The following is a 25,535-nucleotide window of genomic DNA, read 5'->3' as shown; positions in this document are numbered from 1 at the left end:
TCACATTGTTTTGGAGGGCTTAGCCACTCTGCCTACTTAATCAGTGTGCAGTATGCATTAGTGTGAATATTGAGGTTTCTCACTGAGAAAGTACCAATTGTCATAATATCTGAAAGCATGTGTGTCCTGAATTTGTTGGAAAAGAACTTCCATATTTGCTCTCATGACCATCACATTAGCTCAGATCAAAATATGGCATCCAAAAACTAGGTTTCATTCAAGATTCGTCTTACATGTATCATCACATTCCTAACAGCATGACTAGAGCATACCTGCCAACCCTTCCGAATCATCCAAATATTAAGATTTTCAGGATTTTTAGGACCTAAAAATTCTGAATATTCTGATTTTTCAAAATTCTGGAAGACCAATTTTTTTTTTAAAAAGCCAAATTTAGCTTTTTTTTTTATGTGCCGCGATTTGATGAGAGTTTGCTAATTGCGTGCGTTGAAGGGCTGCAGGATCGAGCAGCGAATTTGTTTCTCGCTTTTTTGTACAGATTTAGCGCCTATTGCCAGTTACACTGCCGCTGCATACATGGCCATGGTAAGGCCATGCGAACCCTGCTAGAAATTCCTAATTCTTATTTTCAAATGTTGGCAGGTATGCTATAGTCATTACCGAGGTTTTGAACGGTTATCATGAATGACTTTTAATTCTTGTTTCATTAAGGTGGGTATGCACAAAAGTCATGAGGGTACCTTTTTCTGTTCCAGAAAGAAAATACATACTCGTATTAAGCGTCAATACATTTTCACTCCAATCTTGCAGCCCATGATACAAAAGGAGTCAAGACTGAGCAGATTAACACAAATGCCAAGTTTGAGGCTCACAAGATGTACCTGCGAAGAATGGCACCAAAGTTTTTTTTTTAACTGTACCACCTCACAAACTTTCTCAACCCATTTACTATATCTTGCCTAAGATATCTCAGACTGGGGTCTATGGAAAGAGTGTGTTCTACGAAAAATAAATAATGGTATTCAAAGGCTTAATACATTTATGACTGGTCAAAGGCATATCAGTCATGTCTGAGCATTGCATTGAAAAAAGCTTGTGAGTTGGTGCAGTAAAACCTGTGATGCTAATGCCATTGTTAGCAAGTGCACCCAATTACATGTACTTTAATTTTAAAGTGACTAAGAATAAGAATGGTTATAAACTAACGAGCGATCATAACGAGAACCTCATATCCCCTACCAGTTATTACTTTAGTAGCATTTCTTTACAACTTTTACTTGTTATTTATTAATCTCTTCAACGGTACATACATAAAAATTATGATATGAAGTGTGCTCCATATCATAATTTTTCTTCTTTAAAGGTATAGACCAGTTTTGGAAACGCCCCCCTTCTCAAAAATTGAAATAGAAGCTCTTTATTACCAATCATGTGAAAGATTATGTTTTGACGAAAACGTGGAAACTGGCTACTAATTGATATATTTGGTAAATTATCAAAATCTGGCCTGGATAGATATCGCTAGTCCCATATACATCTTTCTGTGTACAGAGTGCTTGTAACTTTACCAAGACTGGGCCAAATTTGTTATCGTTATGATGATTCCAGAACCTTGCAGTACACACCAATACTTATATGCTAGATGATCCCTTTCCTGATCGATTCCACAACGTTTCTTTCACAATGCAATCGCATGACCAGAACTGGTCTATCCCTTTAACTACCATGCTTAATTCATCAATTTATTTTAACTTTAGAGAAAGAGGAAATTTCAGGGGGTTATAATCCTTTTTAGATATTGTCGTCTTATTGATGGCATTACAATGTTGGTTAAAGAACCAAAGAAAATGTATTTTCATTGCAAATCAGAATCAGCTAAAATCTTTATACTTCAAACATTTATATTGGGACCAATTTTAATTCAATTTCTGTTTTTCTTCTAGCAAGATATTTGTAAAGCGCTTAGAGACATTTGTATTAAGCGCTATATAAAAATAAAATATTAATATTATTCTTATTATTACAATGTTTTTTTTTTTTTAGGAATTCTCTTTTTCTGTTAAAGCTCAGAAAAATTCATCCCTAGATGGATTATAATAACTATATTAGATAAATTGTGGTACTAAATATTCTAATTGATCACAAACTGATTTTTCAAGACGGGTACTTGCCCTTTATTTATAACACAAAGCATCACTACAATCCCCAAATATAAAGATGAAAACTTGTTATGTAGCTTTGTAAGTGCATGGTATATTAAATCAGTGCTCATACATTTTTATTTTTATTTTTATGTTGTTGCTTGTAGTAGATCGAGAGAGATGGTAACAGTTTCCCTCTATTTCTCTCAATAAAACATCCCATTTCAATTGCAATGATCCAAATGTTGATTACTAAATTTGTGTGCTACGTTTAATGTGAAACTGTAAGGTAAAGGCATCGTTAACAATGTTAAATCTGAGATGCACCGCCTTACTTGTTATCAGTGTCTGTGATGATATGGTGTATTATTACCTATACAAGGCATTTTAGCTGCTAAATAAAAAGTCGTATTTTGCACACTGCTCCGAATATGAAACCGGAGAGGTGAATATTTGCTATATTGCCCTCTTCCGGGTTTGCCCCGTAGACCACTATACTAAATCAGAGGGCAATATTGAGCCATATTCCACTCTGTCTTTCAGTGCACTTTACGCGCAGTATTGTGTAGGCATTAAAGTGTACGCGCGGTAACAATCATTGTTACATTACAATTACACACAGTAACAATCATTGTTACGTCACAATTACACACAGTAACAATCATTGTTACGTCACAATTACACACAGTAACAATCATTGTTACGTCACAATTACACACAGTAACAATCATTGTTACGTCACAATTACACACAGTAACAATCATTGTTACGTCACAATTACACACAGTAACAATCATTGTTACGTCACAATTACACACAGTAACAATCATTGTTACGTCACAATTACACACAGTAACAATCATTGTTACGTCACAATTACACACAGTAACAATCATTGTTACGTCACAATTACATACCTGCCTGAATAATCAGATGGACCGGCAAACAGACGGGAGTAAAAATCAGGCTACCAAAGTTGTATATTAATAGTTTGTTAAAAAATGCCTCGTTTAGGTAATAATAATTATATTGACAGGGCTTCTTTCGGGGTACATTAGAAATATTGACCGCACTAAGACCATATTGCCCTCGTCCTTGACTCGGGGGCAATATGATCTTAGCTTGGTCAATATTTCTGATATACCCCTCAAGCCCAGTCAATATAATATAAATATCGAAGCCCTAAAAATTGTGCTTCAAATAGATCAAGACGTGCTTCAAAAAGTAAAAATCTTTGAGTGACCAGTCTTACCATACTCCTTTTCCCCAATAGAATAGGAACGCAAATTTTGGTTTCGATTTCCAATCGTAAATATCTTGATAAGCAGACTGGTGATTGGCTTGTAAAAGCCATGGGGATCCTGACTGACCTAAAGGTTTATAATTATCATTGCAGCATTAGCTAAATCCAGGATTTTGTTTCAGAATCTGAGACAAAGTTACCGGATCCCTTTTCACTTCACTTCACTTCACTTATATTACACAAAACAAGTGAATTCATGTGAGACATTTGTTGCATGCATTTGCCATTTTATTATCCCCTCGCCGACGAAGTCTGAGGGGATATAGAAACGCTGCAGTCCGTCTTTCTGTCAGTGCGTGCGTCCGTAACAAATTTGGTTTCCGATTGATAACTTCAGTAATGATTGACGGATTTTAATGAAATTTGATATGAAGGTACATGATATCAAATTACAGGCTAAGTTCGATTGTGGAGTAAGTAGATCAAAGGTCAACGGTCATAGCTCATTAAATATGCGAAACACAGCCTAAGTTCGATTTTGGAGTATGTAGGTCAAAGGTCATAGCTCATTAAATATGCGAATCTGGTTTCCATTCGATAACTTGAGTAATATTTGACCAATTTTAATGAAATTTGATATGAAGGTACATGGTATCAAAATACATATACAGCCTAAGTTTGATTTCTGAGTATGTAGGTCAAAGGTGAAAGGTCATAGCTCATTAAATATGCTAAAACACCTAATTATATATGTGTAACTTGTTCTGATGTATATAGGCCATTTGTACCCTGCGAGGGGATGCTACGCTTTGCGTCGACTTGTTATTTTTGAGACTGATATTATGTTTTAATAGTAACAGAAAAATGAGAGAAACAGGTTAATGAAAGTTTGAGCAATTGGCAAACATGTTTCAGTTCAACCACTGTACCGGTATATATGATTTAAAAATCTGTCATCAATAACGAAGAAAATGAAATGTACCAAGCAATTTGGAGAGGAGCTTGCAAGAAACGGCATAGTATTTTCAATTTGTGTTTGATTGCGATAATTTTCTTTAACGTTCACTTACCTGTTCCTCTCATTTTTCTGCTTATATTAAAACTAACATAATATCGGGTAGACTTCCCCTTTAATCCATGAAAGGAAAATGGACGCAATTCAATAAAGACAGAAAAAAACAAAATATTTTGATATTTTTCAGCCTTACATATTCATTATCCATTTATTTCATCCAAAAATGAAAATCACATGATATAACCAATGACCAATGGTTGTGTAACCGGAAAGAACAATTGGCCAATCTAAAGCCTTTCCCATTTATTTCACCCAAAAATTATGCGAAATTTAACGTGTGTTTTGCATAGTTTGGGGCACAAAATTTATTCCACTTAAAGAAAATTAAACTTGTGCGACTGACTGAGTTTTGCAGAGTTATCTGTTTGAAAATTACCACCCCCCCCCCCCAAAAAAAAAAGATAATTAAAATAATAGCCACCATTGCATAAACATGGAAGCACAGACAAAAAGATGATCATGAAGATTTGAAACAATCTTACAACTTGAAACTGCATTTAAAAGAAAGTTTCAATATTTCATAAAATGAAATATGATACATTATAGAAAATGACACTCTGAAGCCCACATTTCTTCATATTTTAAATATGGTAACCTTCACAAATAGGTCAGCATAATCATTGTATATATTATATTATCCGGCACAATATACCTATCCATTAATCAGAACAGTACATGTCAGGTTGAAGCTCAGACAAGCTAATATTTAGATATTCGTAACTGCCCTTTATTACAATGAGTTGCTACATTATCTATCCAGATGAACTTACAGACAGAAGGAGTAAAATGTGGGAACATCCATCTACAGATTCCCCGTTGGCTGAAGATCTGATAACAACTTTCTGATGTTCAAAGTATTTGAAAACCACTGGAAATCCTAATATGTAGATTTCTCTCTAATTAAAAAACCCTTGCCAAGACTACATGAAACGGAAGCCAATTATGGATATAAAATTCTAAATGCACCATAGACATCTTTGATAAGTTGTCTTTATTTGCACCCTGTAAAGACAGGTACTTTACAAATATACTTTGGTTATTTCAGGTGGCTTTTTGTAACACCAGAATACTTAAAACTTGCAGCAAGAATTGTAAAATATACAAAATAGACTAATATTCAGCAATATTCATACTTAGCCAGATTTTCATGTAAATTGTTCTGCGGGTCACAAAAAAGCTTCATACATGTAAAGCAAATGACTGCAGATTTATATCAAATAGAGTATAATATGTAGAGACTAATTAAATGATTTATAAATATAACAATGAAAAGATCACAACAATCACACAGTTAACAATTTTTTTCGCATACATACAGAATCCTGAATACATCCCAATGGTAAACAATATTTCCTTATTCAACATTTCAGTACCGGTAATTTACAAAGAGTTGCTTGAATTTAAATTATGTACATTTTTGTATACCTGGTACTCTGCCAGTCTATCCATATTATTTTTGTGAGATCTTAATTGCAACCAGATTCATGTACATTCAAAAGTTAGGACGAGTGTGTTCTCAAAGGAACTCGTAAAAAAGCCCCAAGGTCAACAGAAACGGATGCCAGTTAGAATTGATCAGAGGGCCTGAAAATCACCTGGAAAGAGCTATTTTGTACACAAAAAAGCCTAAACTATGGTCTGAAAATAGATAGGGCCTGAAAACTGGCATCTCTGTAGAAAATAATAAGTAAAAAAAGATTGCACTAATTTGGATCAAGGTTCCTTCGTAACTACCTACATGCTCTAAGATTTTTAAAAAAAACATTTGAAGATATTTTATTTCCTGCTCTCATAAAATGAGGCAAAGGACAAGCAAACTTAGCTAATAAACTTGTAGGAAAACATCTACTGGTAAATATTAAAACGGTTGAGGACAACATGCATATAGTGTTATCACCAGGCCTGACTAGCACTTAAAGTGCTCCTCCTTAGTTACATTGTATACAAATAAAATGTGTTCTTGACATATTTTGCTCAAATTGACACTATACTGCATTCAAAATATGAGCTTCAACTACTGTAAACAGTGTTATTTTCGCGTGATTAATTTTTCGAGCTGAGCGACCCCATAACATATTCGCGGCTTCTTAAATTCACGTTGCACGCAATTCAGCCCATTCAAAACACGCATAAGTCACGATATATACAATAGAGTATGCATGGCACCAAGGCCAGACTTGGGTCCTACATGTATGTTTGGGGTTTTCATTCATGTTATTCTTGATAATGTTTTCGGGTTGTGCATCCGTCCGTACGTCCCGTTCTCTTGATCGCTTTATCTCATTGATGGATTCCTGCCATACTTAAGTCATGTATGTATCTTGCAGAGCCAATGAACTGATTAGATTTTGTTCATGGGGCTCATTATGTATGCAAACATAGCTTGTGATCGCATTATCATTAAAACGGATTACCATCAAACTTCGGACATGTATGTACCTTGCAAAGCCAATGAACTGATTACATTTTAGGGTCATGAGGTCAATGATCAAAGGGTCATACATGTATATGAAAAATAGTTTGTATAATCACAATGTTCTGATAACCTGTTAATGGATTACAATCAAACTTGAATTTGAAAAATTGCTTCTGTTATCGCTATATGACGGAGGCATCTAGTATTCTTCATAACTCCTGGACTATTTACCTATGGAATGCCAGGTACACACATTGTATTTTTAGCTGATTGGTACACTTTAAATGAAATTATATCCAATGTGTTAAACGAACTCATATTTGGACAGGACATTGCTACTAGATTTGTAATATACTTGGATTTGTGTATTTTATCATTTCTTCGTGCATGTATTATTCTACATGTGTTTTGTGAGAAGGGCCCTAAAGGAAAACAGTTTTACAATCACTGACTAGGCTAAAAAGTTAAAAAGAAAGACAAATAAATTGATAGCTTTCTATGAGTAATTTCATGTCTCGAGAATTCCAGACTTGACAAGATATTGCTGCTGCATCATATAATTACCTACATAATTGACCTGGTACTATTAAAAAAAAATACACATGTTGAAATGAGAGAAAAATTATAACTTATATTTTTTATACACCCCCACCCCTCCCTCCCCCCAACAAAAATACAAAATATGTCACAAATAATACTAGTTCAGCCCCAAAACAAACTTCTGTTTTTACCTTGTACATGTATAATTGAAAAAACTATGAGATAATAAAATAAAATAAAATAAAATAAAATGTCTATATTACATGTTCAAAAGTACCAACATCCATTCAAGCGAGGTTGGGAGATAAAAGAACATTCATAATAGATTTTTTTAATATTTTCCATTATTTTTCCCCCATACAATTACAACATATTAGATGAATAAAGAGATGAAAACAACTCAAAAATAAATTAAGATTTGTAAAAATTGTGACATGATGAGACCTGCTCTACACATTAATATTTAGCAACTTTCATAAAATATAAAATATAAAACAAATTGGTAACCTGCTCTTTCAAAAAAAATATTTCACAACCACTTAATATTTCAAAAAAGTAACTACCGGTACTTCAATTGCACATACATGTACTGTCTCTATCCTTCCTTCTTTTACATAAATCCTAGCTACATATTTGCACTTTTGTGGTTCTCTTTTCCAGGAGTAAACATTGAGAATATGATATTTTACACAGTAATAAACACGCAAAATATTAAAAGATTTTGCCACAACTCGAGTTGGAGTCACCTAACTTTAATCCAATATATTTTACAATACCCAGTTCTTTGTAGTTGTATAATATCAGATCTAAATATAAAGCTTGCCCTAAACAAGCTTAGTCAGCTTCTAAAATGCCAATTTCAAACTTAACCATATCCATACATGTACCTTTACTATCATGTGTTGGCACTTGGCAAAACTAAGAATTTACAATACATGGATTCAGGAAAAATTGAGGATAACCTTCAAGTAAAACTGATATCAGCAATGATTAAAATAGCAAATATCAAGAAGTTTTAAACAAGAGGTAAATTCATTTAGCATAGCACTTTGCTTGATACAAGCTAGACTAAGAATACTTCATTATCCCAATGTGATTTTACAATAAGCAGCATATTCCTGCAACACTTTTCACAAAAATAAAAAAACTGACCAACTGAAAATTGACAATACCCAAAAAGGCCAAGAGTCAAACAGTTTTTTAGCGTCAAGTAACGCCTGGCTGGAATGCTCCCCAGGGAGTGGAGATTGTGCATACAGTGTGTGTGGGCAAGCACTGAATCCATTGACCGGGGTAACAGTATATTTGTAAAGCGCTTAGAAACATTTGTATGAAGTGCTATATAAAAATTAAATATTATTATTATCTGTTTTGAGTCAGTCTCTAGTTAGATGACGTGACTGAGTTTTTTACCCTGTCAAATAATCTATTGGTTCAACCAGATAGATTAAAGGTAATACAAAGTTTTAGGAAATTTTGAAAATTGGGTGGATAGTGATTGTCTACAATTTTAAATTATTTGGATGCCCTTGTGGATGTATTATAAGCACTAGAAAATTTAGCCCTTAAAACACTTCTGCTTTCAAGAAAAAAATGAATATAAAAATTTACCGATGCTCCCGGTAAATTTTGATGAATTTCAAATAGCGCCTACGGCCGTACAATGGTAGCTGTGACCATAAAAATCACAGAATATGTAGTTGTGATATATAATTTCCAAACAGGAATAGCTAATTGGTCAATTTTAGTCAAGAAACATTGTTTTATAGCTTAATTAATATCTTGACCTTGAGAGGGAGCTATACAACATAGAGAGTTCATTATTTACAATTTCATATCTTTAGACTCCATTTCAACCGCGACAACGATCACTGAATATTGTAGGAACGCATATGCTTCCAATATGTTTATTTGAACCACATTCATGAACTTTGTATTACCTTTAATGAGCACCCATGATACCCAGTAACACAAACGAGATGGCCACAACACTGGCAACATACCGGACATGCATTCAAGGTTTTATTGCTTAATGGTCAGTCTGGAGTCAGTTTAGTGGTGTGCCCGGGGGATGAATCACTAAACCAACAAAACCATGTCCTCTGTCTAAATAATACAGTTCCACAGAATAATTTCATTCAGCAACCAAATTACATGGTATATTAATAACATCATTATCACAAACTTCTATTGCTCTGCATGGCCATTACAAACTTTACGTTAAAGCATAATTTGCAGCATAGCATCGTCCTCTAATAATTAGCACTACATGTACCTCTTATATAATAGTTCCACAGAGGATATTTCAATTTAGGAACATCTAAGGCTTTGTTCAGAAATGATGCGGCAAAACTACATCGTTTTTTAATGATGTGAAATTTAATATGCTTCACATTTCTGAATCTTATATCACAGAGCTCAGTGAATACATGCATGCAAGTCCCTTTTTGAATCTTATATCACAGAGCTCAGTGAATACATGCATGCAAGTCCCTTTCTGAATCTTATATCACAGAGCTCAGTGAATACATGCACGCAAGTCCCTTTCTGAATCTGATATCACAGAGCTCAGTGAATACATGCATGCAAGTCCCTTTTTGAATCTGATATCACAGAGCTCAGTGAATACATGCACGCAAGTCCCTTTCTGAATCTGATATCACAGAGCTCAGTGAATACATGCATGCAAGTCCCTTTTTGAATCTTATATCACAGAGCTCAGTGAATACATGCATGCAAGTCCCTTTTTGAATCTTATATCACAGAGCTCAGTGAATACATGCATGCAAGTCCCTTTTTGAATCTTATATCACAGAGCTCAGTGAATACATGCATGCAAGTCCCTTTTTGCACGCAGATGCTATTCATTTTACGTTAAAAAATAACTGATGTGGGTTTTTTGCAGCAGTTTACCATACCATATCTAAACAAGACACTTTAAAGCCTCTTTAGCAGCATAGCATTGTCATCTATACATAATATTCATTATTACCTTTCATTACCCATTTCCATTGTTGCAAACCATACGTGTATATAGTTTGAAAAAATAATTCAATTGTTCATTTCGAGTAGCCTACATTTTAAAGCCTAGTTTTGCCTAACTTTAACTTTTTAGGATGGAAGCATTTATATCACACAAACTTGTTGCACAATGTTCAAAAGGAATACCACATTGTACGAAGACATCATCATCCAAATAGGGTGTCTCCTGACGGTCCAGGTATCGTGATGCCATGATGATGCATGACGAAGAGCGCCACCACACCTGCCCCAAGCACCAGTCCGACAATAACCAACGTCAGCAGCAACCCGCGCAAATTCCACTTGTAGCGCGCTGGAGCAAAGCAGCCAAGAAAAGCCGTGCAGGACGTCAGGGTGTATATGATGGACACAAGGGTGTTGAGGGCCACGATTTGACCGAACTTGGCAAAGAGCTGGATGGTTGTGAAGCATAGTGGGATGGCAGCGATGATGGTGGTGAGGGCGCTAGACAAAATTGAAACACCGATGGTGCTGATGGAGTGGATGGTCCGCTGTTGACGGATTTGTCTTGCGCTCTAGTAAATTAATAATAAAAAAGAAGATACATTTGTAATCTGATTATCTTATAAGACTTGAAAAGAAATTACCAGTAGAAAACAACTAGGTGGATCTTCTATGCCTCCGCCACAGAGCGATTTTACAAACCAAAGTAGAAGCAATTTTTTATAATTCAAGTTTGATAGAAATCCATTACGACGCTCTCAGAATATTGTGATTACAAACTATTGGCTCTGCAAGATACATACATGTCCTGAGTTTGATAGTAATCCATCCATCCGTTCTAATGATAATGCATATACATGTAAGATCCTTTGATCTTAGACCTCATGACCCTAAAAATCAGTTCTAATGAGAATGCATTCACAAGTTATTTATGCATACACAATGAGCCCCATGACCTTTGACCTCATGAACCCCAAAATCTAATCAGATCATTGGCTTAGCAAGATACATACATATCTGGAGTTTGATAGTAATCCGTCAATCGGTTTTAATGATAATGATAATCACTAGCTATTTTTGCATACATAATGAGCACTGTGACCTTTGACCTTGTGACCCCAAAATCTACTTAGTTCATTTAGCTCTGCAAGATACATACATGACTTAAGTTTGGCAGGAATCCATCAATCAGTTTTTGAGATAACGCGATCACGAGAACGGGACGTACAGACGTATGGACGGACAACCCCAAAACATAATGGCTCCGGCTACCTCGTAATGGAGGCATAATAAAAGATAAGTCAAACCTGTCTTTAGTGACCACCTTTCGATAAGGGCCATCTGTCAACAGTGTCCACCTTTCTTGCCTTGAAACCATTAGGTTTCATGTCCTGTAGAATAAATCTCAAAAGCCCCCAGTTTGTCTGCAGTGGCACTTTTTATAACATTTATTTCTATTTCCTTTGAGTGGCAATATTACTACAATATAATAGTAACAAAGCCAACCTTTCCGGAATCCATCTTGACCTGACAACCAGCAACCCGATAACCCTCCACAAGATGGATGCAGTAGTCGATGGATGAACCAACGAGGATTGAGAGAGATACAGCTTCTACTGCACCCATCTGCCATCCTAACAGATAGAACATGCTCACAACCACCAAGATCACACCTGAAGGAAAGAAAGGGAATTTCAACAAAAAAAGAGAGATAGTTACAAAATAATCTAGATCGTGGCCAGATATCTAAATTTAAGTGTCATTGGTGTGGGTAAAATCAACAGACAATTGTGTGTGCATTTTAATCTGAAAAGCTGCCAACCCAAACTGAACAAAAATTCTATTTTTTCCCCCAAAAAATCCTAAATATAAACTAAAAATCCTATTTTTGATCTTTGATCGAAAAATACTTTCTCAACGCAAGCATGCTTTTTATTTGATATTGTTGGGGGGGGGGGCAAGTTCCAACATACAGGAAGAATTTTTGAATGGACCATTGGTTGAATATGCATGATTTTGTCATGACTGGTGTGTTCAATGTACCAATGAACATCCCCAAATTATTGATGTGAAATGCTTGTAGGATACTTTACAAGAGAGAATGGGCAATTTGCTATTGAAAATGGCAGCTACACACACCAATTTTTATGTTTTTGTGGAAAATTGTATTTTATTGAGGATAAAGCGTACTGTCGTATTTACTCCTAAAAATCCTACAAAATATGATAAAACTGTACTGGTTGGCAGCTCTGTTAATTGTATGAACCTCAGTGACTGAGGGTGTCTTCCAGCAAATATATATATACCGGTATATACATGCCAAATATTTGAACATTTCATCCATTATTTTTGATGAAAATTTACCTGTTCGAATTATATTTTGCCACAATTCAATATTAGCCTGAAGATACAAGTATGTGTGTAACATTTTGTTTAATAGCAGTGACTTTTGCCAACAGCTCAAAAGTAGCATCAAACTTTCGAAATATTAGGTCATCAAAATTAGCCTTTATGACAAATGCCGTTTTCAGAGTCTCATGACATCCAGAACTGTACAGCAAGTGCCTCATGGACAATTGCTCTACAGTCAATTTCATACACAATCAAATGCTTACCTTCAAAATAGGTTCAACAGTAAACCAAACCTCAATTCCAACTGCAAACCCTAACCATAACACTAGATATTAGACAAAATAAAGCCTGGAGCTATTGTCACCAGAGTAATGTTGCTGGAGCAAATACATGATCAACAATGTGAATACTCACCAGCAATTGTTAAGAATGCTATGAGTAAGATTGTGATATGAGCAGTGAAGAGAGCCACAGCAATCACACAGACAATGAGAGAGAATGCTACTCCATATATAGCACTGGTAACACCTACATGGAAAAACAGATAAAACACATGTGAAGGAAGGAGAAAACAATCTATCAGGACAACTTCCTTAATCATACAAAAACATGAATGAGCAAAAGGAGTCCACTCCCTCCTTTCCTAAATGCAAACCTCCCTTCAATCTTTATCTCCAAGTAATCAAAAAAATCAAAATGTCTACAGCTCCTACCCATTGGAAGATGGTGGGGTCTTAGTTTAAATTTTTTTTTTTTTTTTTTTTTTTTTTTTTTAAACTTTTGAATAACCTGGTCTGGAGGAAAGACTATGCTCGATTCTCATGTTATTCCACAGGAAAAGGATTATGGGGTCTTAGTTTTGAAGATTTTTGAAATTTTTGAAATAACCGTGTCTGGTGTAAAGACTGCGCGCTATACCTATGCTTTATTACAGGGTTTTAGTTTTGAACAAATTCGACAGAATTTCCCTTCAAATTTATTACATTTGTGGGTAAAGTCATTAGTGCAGCGGCTTAGCAAGAAAATTGTGCACTTTTTGAGAAAAGACAAAGTCCAGACAAAACGTTTAAGGTGTCATTTCCAACTAGTTAGTTGGAAAAAACACCTTAAACGTTTTTCTTGACTATTTGGTTTAAAAGTTAAGCGTGTTTGTCCATAATAGACCATGCGGACTGGCGGCCATTTTGGATTTGACCTCTCAGGGTCATCAGAGGTCAAATCTGACTTCCCTCCACATCTGAATATAAATCTTATGGTCTAAACTAACTATGCTAGAAGTTTCATGCTTTTCTCAAAAAGTGCACAATTTTCATTATATTGGGAGCTTATCCGCTGTACTACATTATTACATTTGTGGGTAAAGTGGTTATTACATTTGTGGGTAAAGTGTTATTACATTTGTGGGTGTTATTACATTTGTGGGTAAAGTGTTATTACATTTGTGGGTGTAACACCCCCCCCCCCCCCCCAATTATTATTGAATTCTCCATCCCTCCTCAGATCAACTCCTTTCTCTATATTTCCTTTCCTCATCACTTTTGATGATCCATGATCATTAAAGCCTCTCTCAATCCTGTCTCCTTTTCCTTAGCTAAGCACTTCACTTCATTCCTTCCTTCATTTTCAAGAATATTTGCCCCTGTTTATTCATATATTTCTACCATACCCTCCTTCCTCCTTCCTTCCATCACTCCTTTCATCCATCATTTCTCTTCATCCCTTACCAATAATCTCCATGAAGACTTGTTCCCAGTAATCACATGTTTGGAAAACTGACATTAAACCAACTCTCTCCTCCTCTGTCAAGTTTGCCTTCATTTTGACTATGGCCTTTTCCCATGCATTATAATCCTTGTAGGCTTCAAAGCTCGACTTCCCCTCAAAGATTTTCTGCACAAAGAAAAATAATACATGCATAAATTTGCCAAATGTATAAAACTTTAGTAATGTCATTTTGCATGCCTTCGCTTTTGCCAAGGCATTCTCTGATGTACTATAATCATTGTAGACTTCGAAGCTTGATTTCCCTTCATAGATTTTCTGCACAAGGAATTGTCATACATGAATACAAATGGCAAATTCATCATAAAAAATAATTCCACAAAGTTATGGGTCTCGTCAATAACATAAGGGCATTAAAATAATCATACAAGGTAAAATATATATAAAGGTAAAACATATATAATTAGCCAGCATGAACTCTATCAATCAAGCTTTTGAGAGTGAAAGTCTTTGTTTGTAAAGATGAAATCCCTCTCCATATTAGAGATGATTTGTTTATAACAATTTGAAGTTCTCACATATATGTCATTCCCTTCAAACAAAGACTTTAAATCTAAATTAAAATGATATTCTATAATGTTCCATAGTTGTTAAAACGTAAAACCCTTGGTCAAGCACATCTATTATCATAGGTTACCTATGAATACAGAGTAAACAATCTAACAAGAAAAACGCTCTCAGCAGTCTCACCTGCATTACGCAATTCAATATAATGAACAATTGAGGTTGGGACATTAGCAGGCCCCCCAAAATGGAAATCCTCTGAAAATCATCAGCATTTTGAAGTGAATATTGACTAAGAATCATCAGAAGAATTATTTACTATTATTTGTACCAAGATTGGTAACTTTCATAAAAGATGAACAAGTAACAAAAATTGATTTATTAATTCTCATATTAAGTTGTGAAAACATAATAATAATAACAATAGGCATTTGTATAGCGCCGTCTATCTAGACAATGCTATTCTAAGGCGCACAGGAAAAATAGAAAGAATGAGAAAGTTTGGACGAGAAAGTTCGGATGAGTGTCAAGTACAGGTATTGGTAAAAAAAGATATGATTTCAGCTTGGATTTAAAGGTCTCTAAGGAAGTTATGATTCTCAAATTAAATAGTAAATTATTCCAAAGACAAGGTGCTGCAGATGAAAAAGCCCTACTGACCTAAAATGACCTTTCAACTTGACTTTGTGACCTGGAATTTATGTCATATGATTTGTGATACTTGATAACCCTATAGACTAAGTTCATTGAATAAGAACTTATACTTTCAAAATTATATTACAAATTAATGATGTTGACGCCGCCGTCACCGGAAAAGTGGCACCTATGTCTCGCTTTTGCTATGCAGGCGAGACAAAAACCAGAAACATTCAGTGTCAGTTAATTGTGATTCAATTTTTTTTCAAGTCTGTACCACTCATTAAATTTATGCCAGCGAAATATTCTAAGTTACAAAGGAATGCTCACCGACTCAAAAGCCATGGCGAACCAGACAAGCTCCTGACCAATCATGTGAACTTTTGCATGTGACCTTTGACCTGCGATGAGCTTAGGTCGTGGGATGTCGTTACATTCGTCAGGAAGCCTTAGCCCATAGATCCGAAGTGTGGTTAAGTACTGGGTCGGGAAGCACTCCGCCCCGCCATTGCGGACTAGGTCTTGGTTGTTACCGATGAGCTTGCAGATCTTACACAGCGCCCCCACAGTCTTAGAGCGGAGAGGCGTGAAGTCCAGGTCATAAATGACAGTGCCCTGAGGATGAGAGGATATCACGCTCGAGTACTAAATGATCTCATGACACTAAAGTACAGTTTGTAACAGATCATAGGGGAAAGCACTTGGTTTAACTTACGATTCCATAATATATCCATGTAGATTACTAGGCTCTGACAGCTAAATGATGATACATATATCTATCAACAACAAAAAATTGGTTCAGTAGTTTTGCTGCGATCAAGTTAAGGCAAAATTAGCACATGTAAACTATTACTATGAATTTTTTTCTTCTCTTTAAATGTTAACTGGGGTAAGAAATATCTTTCATGCAAATAAATTGAGAATGCACATAATATATTTTTGTATCGAGACAGAATAAATACTAATTCGTTGTCTATGTCTACACGAATTGTAAATTTGATTTATTTGACCAAATAAACAGCTTTAGAGTGGAAGGGGCTCATCTTTCTTCCTGTAGCTATGATACTAATTATCATCACTTCTCATTTTATCTTCATTTAGTACATAAGGTGTGGAAACATTAGTCTCCTCTACTACAATCACACCAGAAATACCATGGGTCTCTCGCTTTTTCTCTCTCTCACACGCTCTTCCTTTTTTATGTCAAGTCAATTCAATTCAATTTTATTTCTTTTTTCAACAAAGCATTACAAATCAATTACATATATAATCATTAACAACAATTAAGGAATAGATGCTGCTTATAAGTTTTGGCTTGCATGGTGATGTAGATATACAGTAACTAGGTTTATGGTTACCGGTACACAAAAGTGAACATATTGGAAACAGAGGAAACATATTGGAAGAATGGGCCCTGGGCCAGTAAAATTTCAGAAAAATGTTTTACTGGTATTAAAAGTATGGTCAAGTAAAATGTTTGCTCTTACATTAAAATTTAATGAGAAATTAAAAAGCAAGTTTTTGTTGGGGTTGCGGGTTGCGCATTTAAAGAGGTGATATCATATCGTATTTCACTCTTATATAATTTAATTGTACTGGTTGGCATCTCTGTATAGTGAGCTCTAAAAAAAAAAGGGGGGGGGGGGTTATCCCCTCAACCACCCCCCCCCCCCCCTTGAGTAAAAAAAAAAGGTTTTTTTTTTGGGGGGGGGGGGGAATGGCATCTAACAACATATTCTCCCCCCCCCCCCCCTTTGGAGTAAAAAAATTGGGAAGAAATTGGGGAAAAAAAGAGAAAATGAGGGAAAAAATCGGGAAGAAAAAAAAAAAGAAAAAAACACCGGGAAGAAATCAGGAAAAAAATAAAAAAATTGGGAAACTGATTTAAATCGGGTAATTATCAGTCCTGCTTTATTCACTATATGATATGTATTACAAACACCAGAAATACCATAGGTCTCTCTATCTTTTAGATGGGGAGAGGGGGGGGGGGTGAAATACCCCTTGTACCTATGCAACTAATTTGTACACTTCTAACCTTGTCTTCATTCAGTACATGGTGTGTGGAAACATTTGTCTTGTTGATACCCTTGATTCCAAACACCAGAAAAACCATAGCTGTGTCATCGAGCACTGGCCTGCTAGCTGCATTGCCACACTTGACGTTGTTGGCGCAGGGGTCGTAACCTTTGCCTGGAGAGGAGGGGTCAACATCACCCCTACCATGAGGCTCGGTAGTTGGAGGGATGATTGGTGGACCTGTGTGAAAATATGGTGGATACATTGTAATTTAGTTTGAGAGCATTTAAGAAGGATTTCAATGCTGACGATGGAGGTTGTATTGTGAATATTGATTCATAGAATTTACAGAAATTCTCTTTTATTGCTGTATGTTGAAATCATAAAGTTTGGGAATCCAGGAAAAATAAATTTGACCCCAGTGAATTTTGTAAGTGTTGATGTAGCCTTTCAAATAGAACATAATTCACTTCATGGGTGCAAAGGGGCAAATATTTAAGGTTTGTATTTTAACTTTAAGTCAACTTTCAAGGTATATTTTCCAAGGTATACTTTATACTGGAGCTGTAGGTGATTTAGATACCCCTTATGTATCAAATTAAAGGTAATACAAAGTTTTGGTATGGGGTCATGAATTTGGTTCAAATAAACATAATGGAAGCAAATGCGATTCTACAATATTAAGTGATTGTTGGTGCGGTTGAAAACGAGTCTAAAGTTTTGAAATTGTAAATAATAAACTCTTTATGTTGTATAGCTCCCTCTCAAGGTCAAGATATTAATTAAGCTATAAAACAATGTTTCTTGACTAAAATCGACCGATTAGCTCTTCCCGTTTGGAAATTATATATCACAACTACATATTCTGAAATTTTCATGGTCGCAGCTAACATTGTACGACCGTATAGGCGCTATTTGCAATTTATCAAAATTTACTGGGAGCACCGGTAAATTTTTATATTCAATTTTTCTCGAAAGCAGAAGTGTTTTAGGGGCTAATTTTTCTAGTGCTTATAATACATCCACAGGGGCATCTAAATATATCAAAATGGTATAGAATCATATCCACCCAGTTTCAAAATTTCCCAAAACTTTGTATTACCTTTAACATACAAAAGATGCACAGAATCTGTAGCTTACACTCACAATAAAAGCAAAAAAGGTAAAATGGCTAATCAATACATAATTGTGTCAGGCAATGTTAGCAAGGAGGTAGTGAAAAATTGCAGTAATTGGAAAAGCTGAGAGCAGTCTTGTGATTTGTAATGCATTCTTATATCAGCTACAAATGAAGAGCAAGCACACATTTTGCAACAAGGCTTTAAAGCTTGAGTACAGATAATATGCTTTGTAAAACCTGAATGTTGATCATCCCTACAGATTGAAATATGGTGAAATAAAATATAGTGATAATGATGTGAAAAAATACTTCGCAATATCACTAGTATAAAATCTTTTTTTTTTAAATTATTTTTCAAAATCTCATGATAATTGCCGACTTAATATTTACATTCTCCTGCCTTATTTAAAATAACAATCTGTCTTCTGAGAGCAAGATAGACAAGATGAACTCTATGATAAGTTGTATAGATATACTGACTGCTATGAAAGGCATAGTTGTTTCTATAGGCTCATCCTATTATGACCATGAGGTAATGCTCTCATATGCCCTCTTGACTTTAAGCAAAATAATCAATATGTCTATCACATCATGAGAAACTGAAAATCCTGACATCTTGATAAAAGTTGGGACATTGTTTCAAACTCAAACATAGAATTTAGTGAAGAAACTAGATGGATGTTTGACTGCGTGCAGTCGAAAATGATGCCTCCGGCTGCCATAGAGCAATTTTTCAAATTCAAGTTTGATTGTAATCCATTAACAGGTTCACAGAATATCATTATTACAAGCTATTTTTTTATATACATGTACTGTATGACCCTTTGGTCTTTGATCTTATGACCCTAAAGTCTAATCAGTTTGATGTCTCTGCAAGATACAAACATGTCCCGAGTTTGATAGTAATCCATTCATCTGTTCTAATAAGAAGGCGTTCACAAGCTATTTTCGCCTACATGAGCCCCATGACATTTGACCTCATGACCCCAAAATCTACTCAATTCATTGGCTCTGCAAGATAAATACATGTTTTGAGTTTGATGGTAATCTGTCCATCGATTCTAATGATAATGTGATCATAAGCTATTTTCGCATACATAATGAGCCCTGTGACCTTTGACCCCAAAATCTAATCAGATCATTGGCTCTGCAAGATACATTCATGACTTAAGTTTTGCAGGAATCCAATCCATCCATCGGTTCTTGAGATAACGCGATCACAAAAACGGGACGTACGGATGTATGGATAACCCGAAAACATAATGCCTCCGGCTACTTCGTAACGGAGGCATAACAAAATATATTCTACTTAACAAAAACACAATTACATGTATATACAGAAAACTCTTCAAAGATAAATATTTGGAAGGATACACATGGTTTCTTTTTATGACAACGATGTTTATTATTGCATGAAATCTCTAGAAATTAAAGACAATATAGTCTGCTAAGAATATTTGGGGCATATCAAAGCATCCCATGGTTGGATTCATATCTATAGCCCATTGAATTGGTTCCATGCACACCATTATACATCAACACAGCTATTTCATATTTATTTGTATTATGTATCTCGACAAGGATGAGAAAAAGATAAATATTTGGAAGGATACACATGGTTTCTTTTTATGACAATGATGTTTATTATTGCATGAAATCTCTAGAAATTATAGACAATATAGTCTGCTAAGAATATTTGAGGCATATCAAAGCATCCCATGGTTGGATTCATATCTATAGCCCATTGAATTGGTTCCATGCACACCATTATACATCAACACAGCTATTACATCAACACAGCTATTTCATATTAATATGTATTATGTATCTCGACAAGGATGAGAAAAAAACAAAAAAACAAGGCAGCTTGCAAAAGATATAACGAATGTTGTAGCAACATCTTTACAACCACTGTTATGTTTAGCTTTGACCGTTTGGGTTATAGCTTATGAGTAATATATTAGTTATTTAGATCTGAGTTATAAAGTTTGAAGGCAAGTATATTATAGGCTGACATCTACAGCAATATGTTGTAACATGCTAGTGAATCAGAGCCATTTTAAAAAACTATTTGGATATGATTTGATTTTGGAGTAACATGTATTTTAAATAGACTCAAGAAATGTTTATTTTGGGACTCCTATTCCACAGGTTGACACCTTGATGCTTACAAAATTTTTACTCAGAAAGAGAATGAAATGATGAATAAAGAGGCATAAAACAAACAAACACAAAAACAAGTACCTACTGCATTCAGGGTTGGGTATCGTTGAGGAATATAACACATGCATTTTAAGAACATACAACATATAACACAAAGCCATAGAAAAATGTATTATGGACAAGATTAATGACTTATGATTACAGATGAGTGAAACATACAATAAACATGCTAATGCCCATAACCAAAAATGACCCAAAACACACAAAGAAAACAGGCAACCAAAATAACATTTCAATAACCGTATCTTGCAATTGTATTATCTTTTGAAAAACTAGAAAGGCAATAACTGTGTGGTGAAGTATTTAACTTTAGATGTAACACCCTTCTGACTCTCAACAGAATATACATTTTTACAGAAATGGCATGATTGTCTCTGCAGCTTTCCTCTTTCATAAGACAAAGAAACAAAGTGTTTTAGTTTTTTGGGCAATGGTAGGTAATGCCATTGTAGAACACTAACAGAAATCTTGTGAGACTATACTGTTTTAAAACTGTGATGCATCAATGTGCTGTGAGCAAATGCCCATATTAACATTGAAGCAAGGTGCCTAGCCTCTAAACTATAGTTTCGCCAAAGACTACAAGACTCTCCTTCGAACACAATTTTGGTTGCAAGTTTTCTATGCGTTGAATACCCTACAATTACAAACCATCACAGACTCCCTTCTTGACAACGGTCACTTTACGCTTATCCATGCACCCATAAGAGCGCATCTGACATTCGCTGGCATACGTCTCCCTGTCCGACCCGCAAACAGGATCGATCTTCAACTGGTTGCAATCTGTCTTACAGATGCAGCGAGGTCTACCTTGTGATTCATTAGACTCCTGGCAAACGGAGCCATACTTGCAAACCAAGTCAACATCCTTGCATGTCTGTCCTGAGAGCCACACACAAACAAAAAATTGAACTAGAATACAGATGTGTTCAGATGTGATCAGTAAACCACAGCCTTTTTCTTTACGTGTATTGAAATGAATGGTGCACAACAAAGGTCTTGCACATATTCACTGAGCTCTTGAGTTATAAGATACAGAAATGTGAAGCGTATTACATCATCAGTACAGACCAACAAAAAGCCATGATTTACCAGGTCGTATCTGACTGCAGCTTTATTGATCCTACATATTTCAAAATGTCTAGAAAGCATCCAGCCCTGTAATTGCTTCGAAACACAGATTGTTTTTTCTCTTTGTAGAAAAGTTGAGCTTCATCCCTCATAAAATGTTTTTTCTCCAAGTAACTACAGAAATCATCATTTTGAAGGAAAAAAGAAATTCCAAAGGTTTTGTCTGATTTCATGAGAATTTTGTGAATTACCAGAAATTAAGATTAATACGGTTTAGTAACATATTAGTTTCCATTAACTCACAATCCAGATTGACAAAGCAGAAATGATGAACAAAATTGTAAAAAATATGTTTAGTTTAAAATTCCAGGCCTTTCTCTTTAAAAAAAAACACTCTTGCAATCTTCTTGTTTAGTGCATTCACAGCTTTAGGTAACACAGATATTAGGCACATGTAATACATACAAATTTGTTGTCATAAGCTAGCTGTTAAAATTGAAAATTGACAAATCAATGCTATATTATATTAGTGGAAGAACATTAGGGTATTTCACAACAGAAAACAAGATTTGTTAGGAATGTAACAGGAGTATGATATTTTAGAACTTACTTTTAGGTGGTGGAGTAGGAGAGTTCCCAGAATAACTGGTAGTAGTAAGAGGAGTCTGGTGCCCTGGGGGTCCCAGAATGGTGACGACAGTACCTCCTCCACCTCCACCCCCATCCCCATCTCCTCCTACTCCTCCATCACCACCACCCCCAGCATCCGTCGGTATCATTGGGGGCTCTGATGGAGGCCAAAGGGTGGTCTCTGGCCGATGGGTGGGCAAGACTGGATTTGGACTCAGCATCCCCGGGACTTCCACCGGCACATTGGGGATTGGTATAACAGGGTGCAAATCCCCCTGGTCGAAGCCTGAGCAGTCGGTACAGCGGATGTCCTTGCCGCTGAAGTTGTAGGCGAGATCAAGAAGTCGTTGGAGGTTGGTGTTGGGTTGGTAGAGCGCTGGAGGACGACTCGCGGGCTTGATGCGGGATACAAGGACGATGGTGACACAAAATATGATGCAGAATATCCCTGTGAAAATTAACAAGATAACGTTAGTGAAAGATATGTCAGAATGTGTACATCGAAATATAACAATATACAAATACTTCCCCCCCCCCCACATAATCCAAGGAAAGTCCCTTTAAAAATTGGAAAGAATGACCACAAAGCTTGTCTGGAACTTGTATGACATATTGATGAACATTATGCATAGGGGGATCTACCTACATTGCGATGTTTTATGAAATATTGAAGTGAATGGATTGTATAAAAGTTCTGAGGAGAAACATCCAAAGATTTGATTAGGTTTATGTTTAAAGGGTCTTTATATGTATTTAACTAAATACCCACATTTTTGCATAATTGACCACATAATGAAAGGTACAATGATGTCGTGATTGAGACAGTCTATCCATTACAATTCCATATCAGTTTGAAACAAGATCGATCGATGCTAATAATTTTTGCTTCCCAGAAACTGAATCCACCAACCTAAAGACCTTACCAATAAAAACCCATCTAGCTTTCATAACAGGTTTGGCTATGAATGTATGAAGCATCTTCTGAAGAGCAGCAGTCAAACTAGCTGATTCTTTGGTGTCTCTAGGGGGTACTAGAGCAGGGATGGACGTTATCTCCAGCAGAGGAATGTCATCTTCATCATCGGTCAACAGGCCTGATCCAAGGAGCAAAGCAAAGATTTTAAAAGATCAATATCACAGTAAATCATCATCTTCATGACCATCCTCATGATGATCATCATTATTACTACCACCACCATCATCATCCTTACCACTATCATCACTATCACCATCATCATCATCATTATTACTACCACCACCATCATCATCCTTACCACTATCATCACTATCACCATCATCATCATCATTATTACTACCACCACCATCATCATCCTTACCACTATCATCACTATCACCATCATCATCATCATTATTATTACTACCACCACCATCATCATCCTTACCACTATCATCACTATCACCATCATCATCATCATCATTATAGTGATGGCAACAAGGAGACCCGATCTTCAACACCACTCACACTTTTCCATCATGATCTTCTAACTCAAGATTGAGGTAACATGCAATTGTGGGGGCTTCGGTCCCGTTTTGGCGATACAAAATAGATCATAGTCTCTTAACGTCTTAAGTAATACATGCATGTATTAATCGATACAATCAACTTGCCTAAAAAGTACTTTCTCTTTCATATAACCCAGCAATGTTTACATGGTATTAACAAGTGAATTAATCCCAGATGACAGATCATGCAAGATCTGGTATGTGTACATCACTGATATATGAGGAATAGGCCCTACATATTTCAGTCCTATCAGAGGGACAAACTAGACAAAGATGCTCACCATGTTCTGCAGGTTCATCCTCAAGGTCTAACAAAGGTATATCGCTATCATCGAGGACATGGTTTTCTGGGACCTCGTTAACTCCTTGACGACATGGTTCCAGGGCTGGTAGCCTGGTCTCACTCTGGTTCTCATACTGGGCCAGGACTCGATAGAGGCTGGTATCGTGATGACGGCTTGGGCTGCCTGACTTCCTGTTCTTGAATTTCTGCATTCTGTACACAAAGTAGGAAAATATTCATGCTTTTTATAATAGACATATCAGGAGCAAGCTATTCTTCCTGTCACTATGTTTCATAAGGATGGGCTTTAATACCGTTCAACAAGTCAAACTCCTACTCAGACCAAGGACCAGTCTCCAGATATCCACCAGGCTCCCAATGGATTTGAAGGGTTAAAAGAACTGGCTTTCCACCAGCCTTTCTGTATGACTGATCTTGAAAGAACTGGCTTTCCACCAGCCTTCCTGTATGACTGATCTTGAAAGAACTGGCTTTCCATCAGCCTTCCTGTTTGACTGATCTTGATAGAACTGGCTTTCCATCAGCCTTCCTGTTTGACTGATCTTGATAGAACTGGCTTTCCATCAGCCTTCCTGTTTGACTGATCTTGATAGAAGGGTTAAAAGAACTGGCTTTCCACCAGCCTTCCTGTTTGACTGATCTTGATAGAAGGGTTAAAAGAACTGGCTTTCCACCAGCCTTCCTGTATGACTGATCTTGATAGAACTGGCTTTCCATCAGCCTTCCTGTTTGACTGATCTTGATAGAACTGGCTTTCCATCAGCCTTCCTGTTTGACTTATCTTGATAGAAGGGTTAAAAGAACTGGCTTTCCACCAGCCTTCCTGTTTGACTTATCTTGATAGAAGGGTTAAAAGAACTGGCTTTCCACCAGCCTTCCTGTATGACTGATCTTGATAGAAGGGTTAAAAGAACTGGCTTTCCACCAGCCTTCTTGTTTGACTGATCTTGATAGAAGGGTTAAAAGAACTGGCTTTCCACCAGCCTTCCTGTTTGACTGATCTTGATAG

General features: G+C 36.0%; 1 protein-coding gene across 2 annotated transcripts in view; it reads right to left on the bottom strand.

Annotated features, from left to right (window-relative positions):
• Nucleotides 1-9,776: 9,776 nt before the first annotated feature.
• LOC115918699 (protein dispatched homolog 3-like) overlaps nucleotides 9,777-25,535 on the bottom strand; it is a 31,746-nt gene continuing 15,987 nt past the window's right edge. The window contains exons 7-16 of one of the 2 annotated variants that reach the window (XM_030987202.1): nucleotides 24,504-24,718; nucleotides 23,622-23,792; nucleotides 22,679-23,146; nucleotides 21,649-21,879; nucleotides 17,674-17,894; nucleotides 15,966-16,250; nucleotides 14,438-14,603; nucleotides 13,128-13,241; nucleotides 11,868-12,034; nucleotides 9,777-10,933 (exon numbers count right to left, since the gene is read on the bottom strand). In XM_030987202.1, coding sequence (XP_030843062.1) covers nucleotides 10,565-10,933; nucleotides 11,868-12,034; nucleotides 13,128-13,241; nucleotides 14,438-14,603; nucleotides 15,966-16,250; nucleotides 17,674-17,894; nucleotides 21,649-21,879; nucleotides 22,679-23,146; nucleotides 23,622-23,792; nucleotides 24,504-24,718 — 2,407 coding nt within the window. In that variant the 3' untranslated portion in view covers nucleotides 9,777-10,564. The remainder of the gene's footprint in view (nucleotides 10,934-11,867; nucleotides 12,035-13,127; nucleotides 13,242-14,437; nucleotides 14,604-15,965; nucleotides 16,251-17,673; nucleotides 17,895-21,648; nucleotides 21,880-22,678; nucleotides 23,147-23,621; nucleotides 23,793-24,503; nucleotides 24,719-25,535) is intronic. The other variant, XM_030987203.1, reaches the window with a different exon arrangement.

The sequence above is a fragment of the Strongylocentrotus purpuratus genome, unplaced genomic scaffold (genome assembly GCF_000002235.5).
Source record: "Strongylocentrotus purpuratus isolate Spur 01 unplaced genomic scaffold, Spur_5.0 spur5_scaffold_16, whole genome shotgun sequence".
In the NCBI taxonomy this organism is placed as follows: domain Eukaryota; kingdom Metazoa; phylum Echinodermata; class Echinoidea; order Camarodonta; family Strongylocentrotidae; genus Strongylocentrotus; species Strongylocentrotus purpuratus.
The sequence above is the reverse complement of the archived record's forward strand: the minus strand, read 5'-3'. Positions and strand labels throughout refer to the sequence as shown.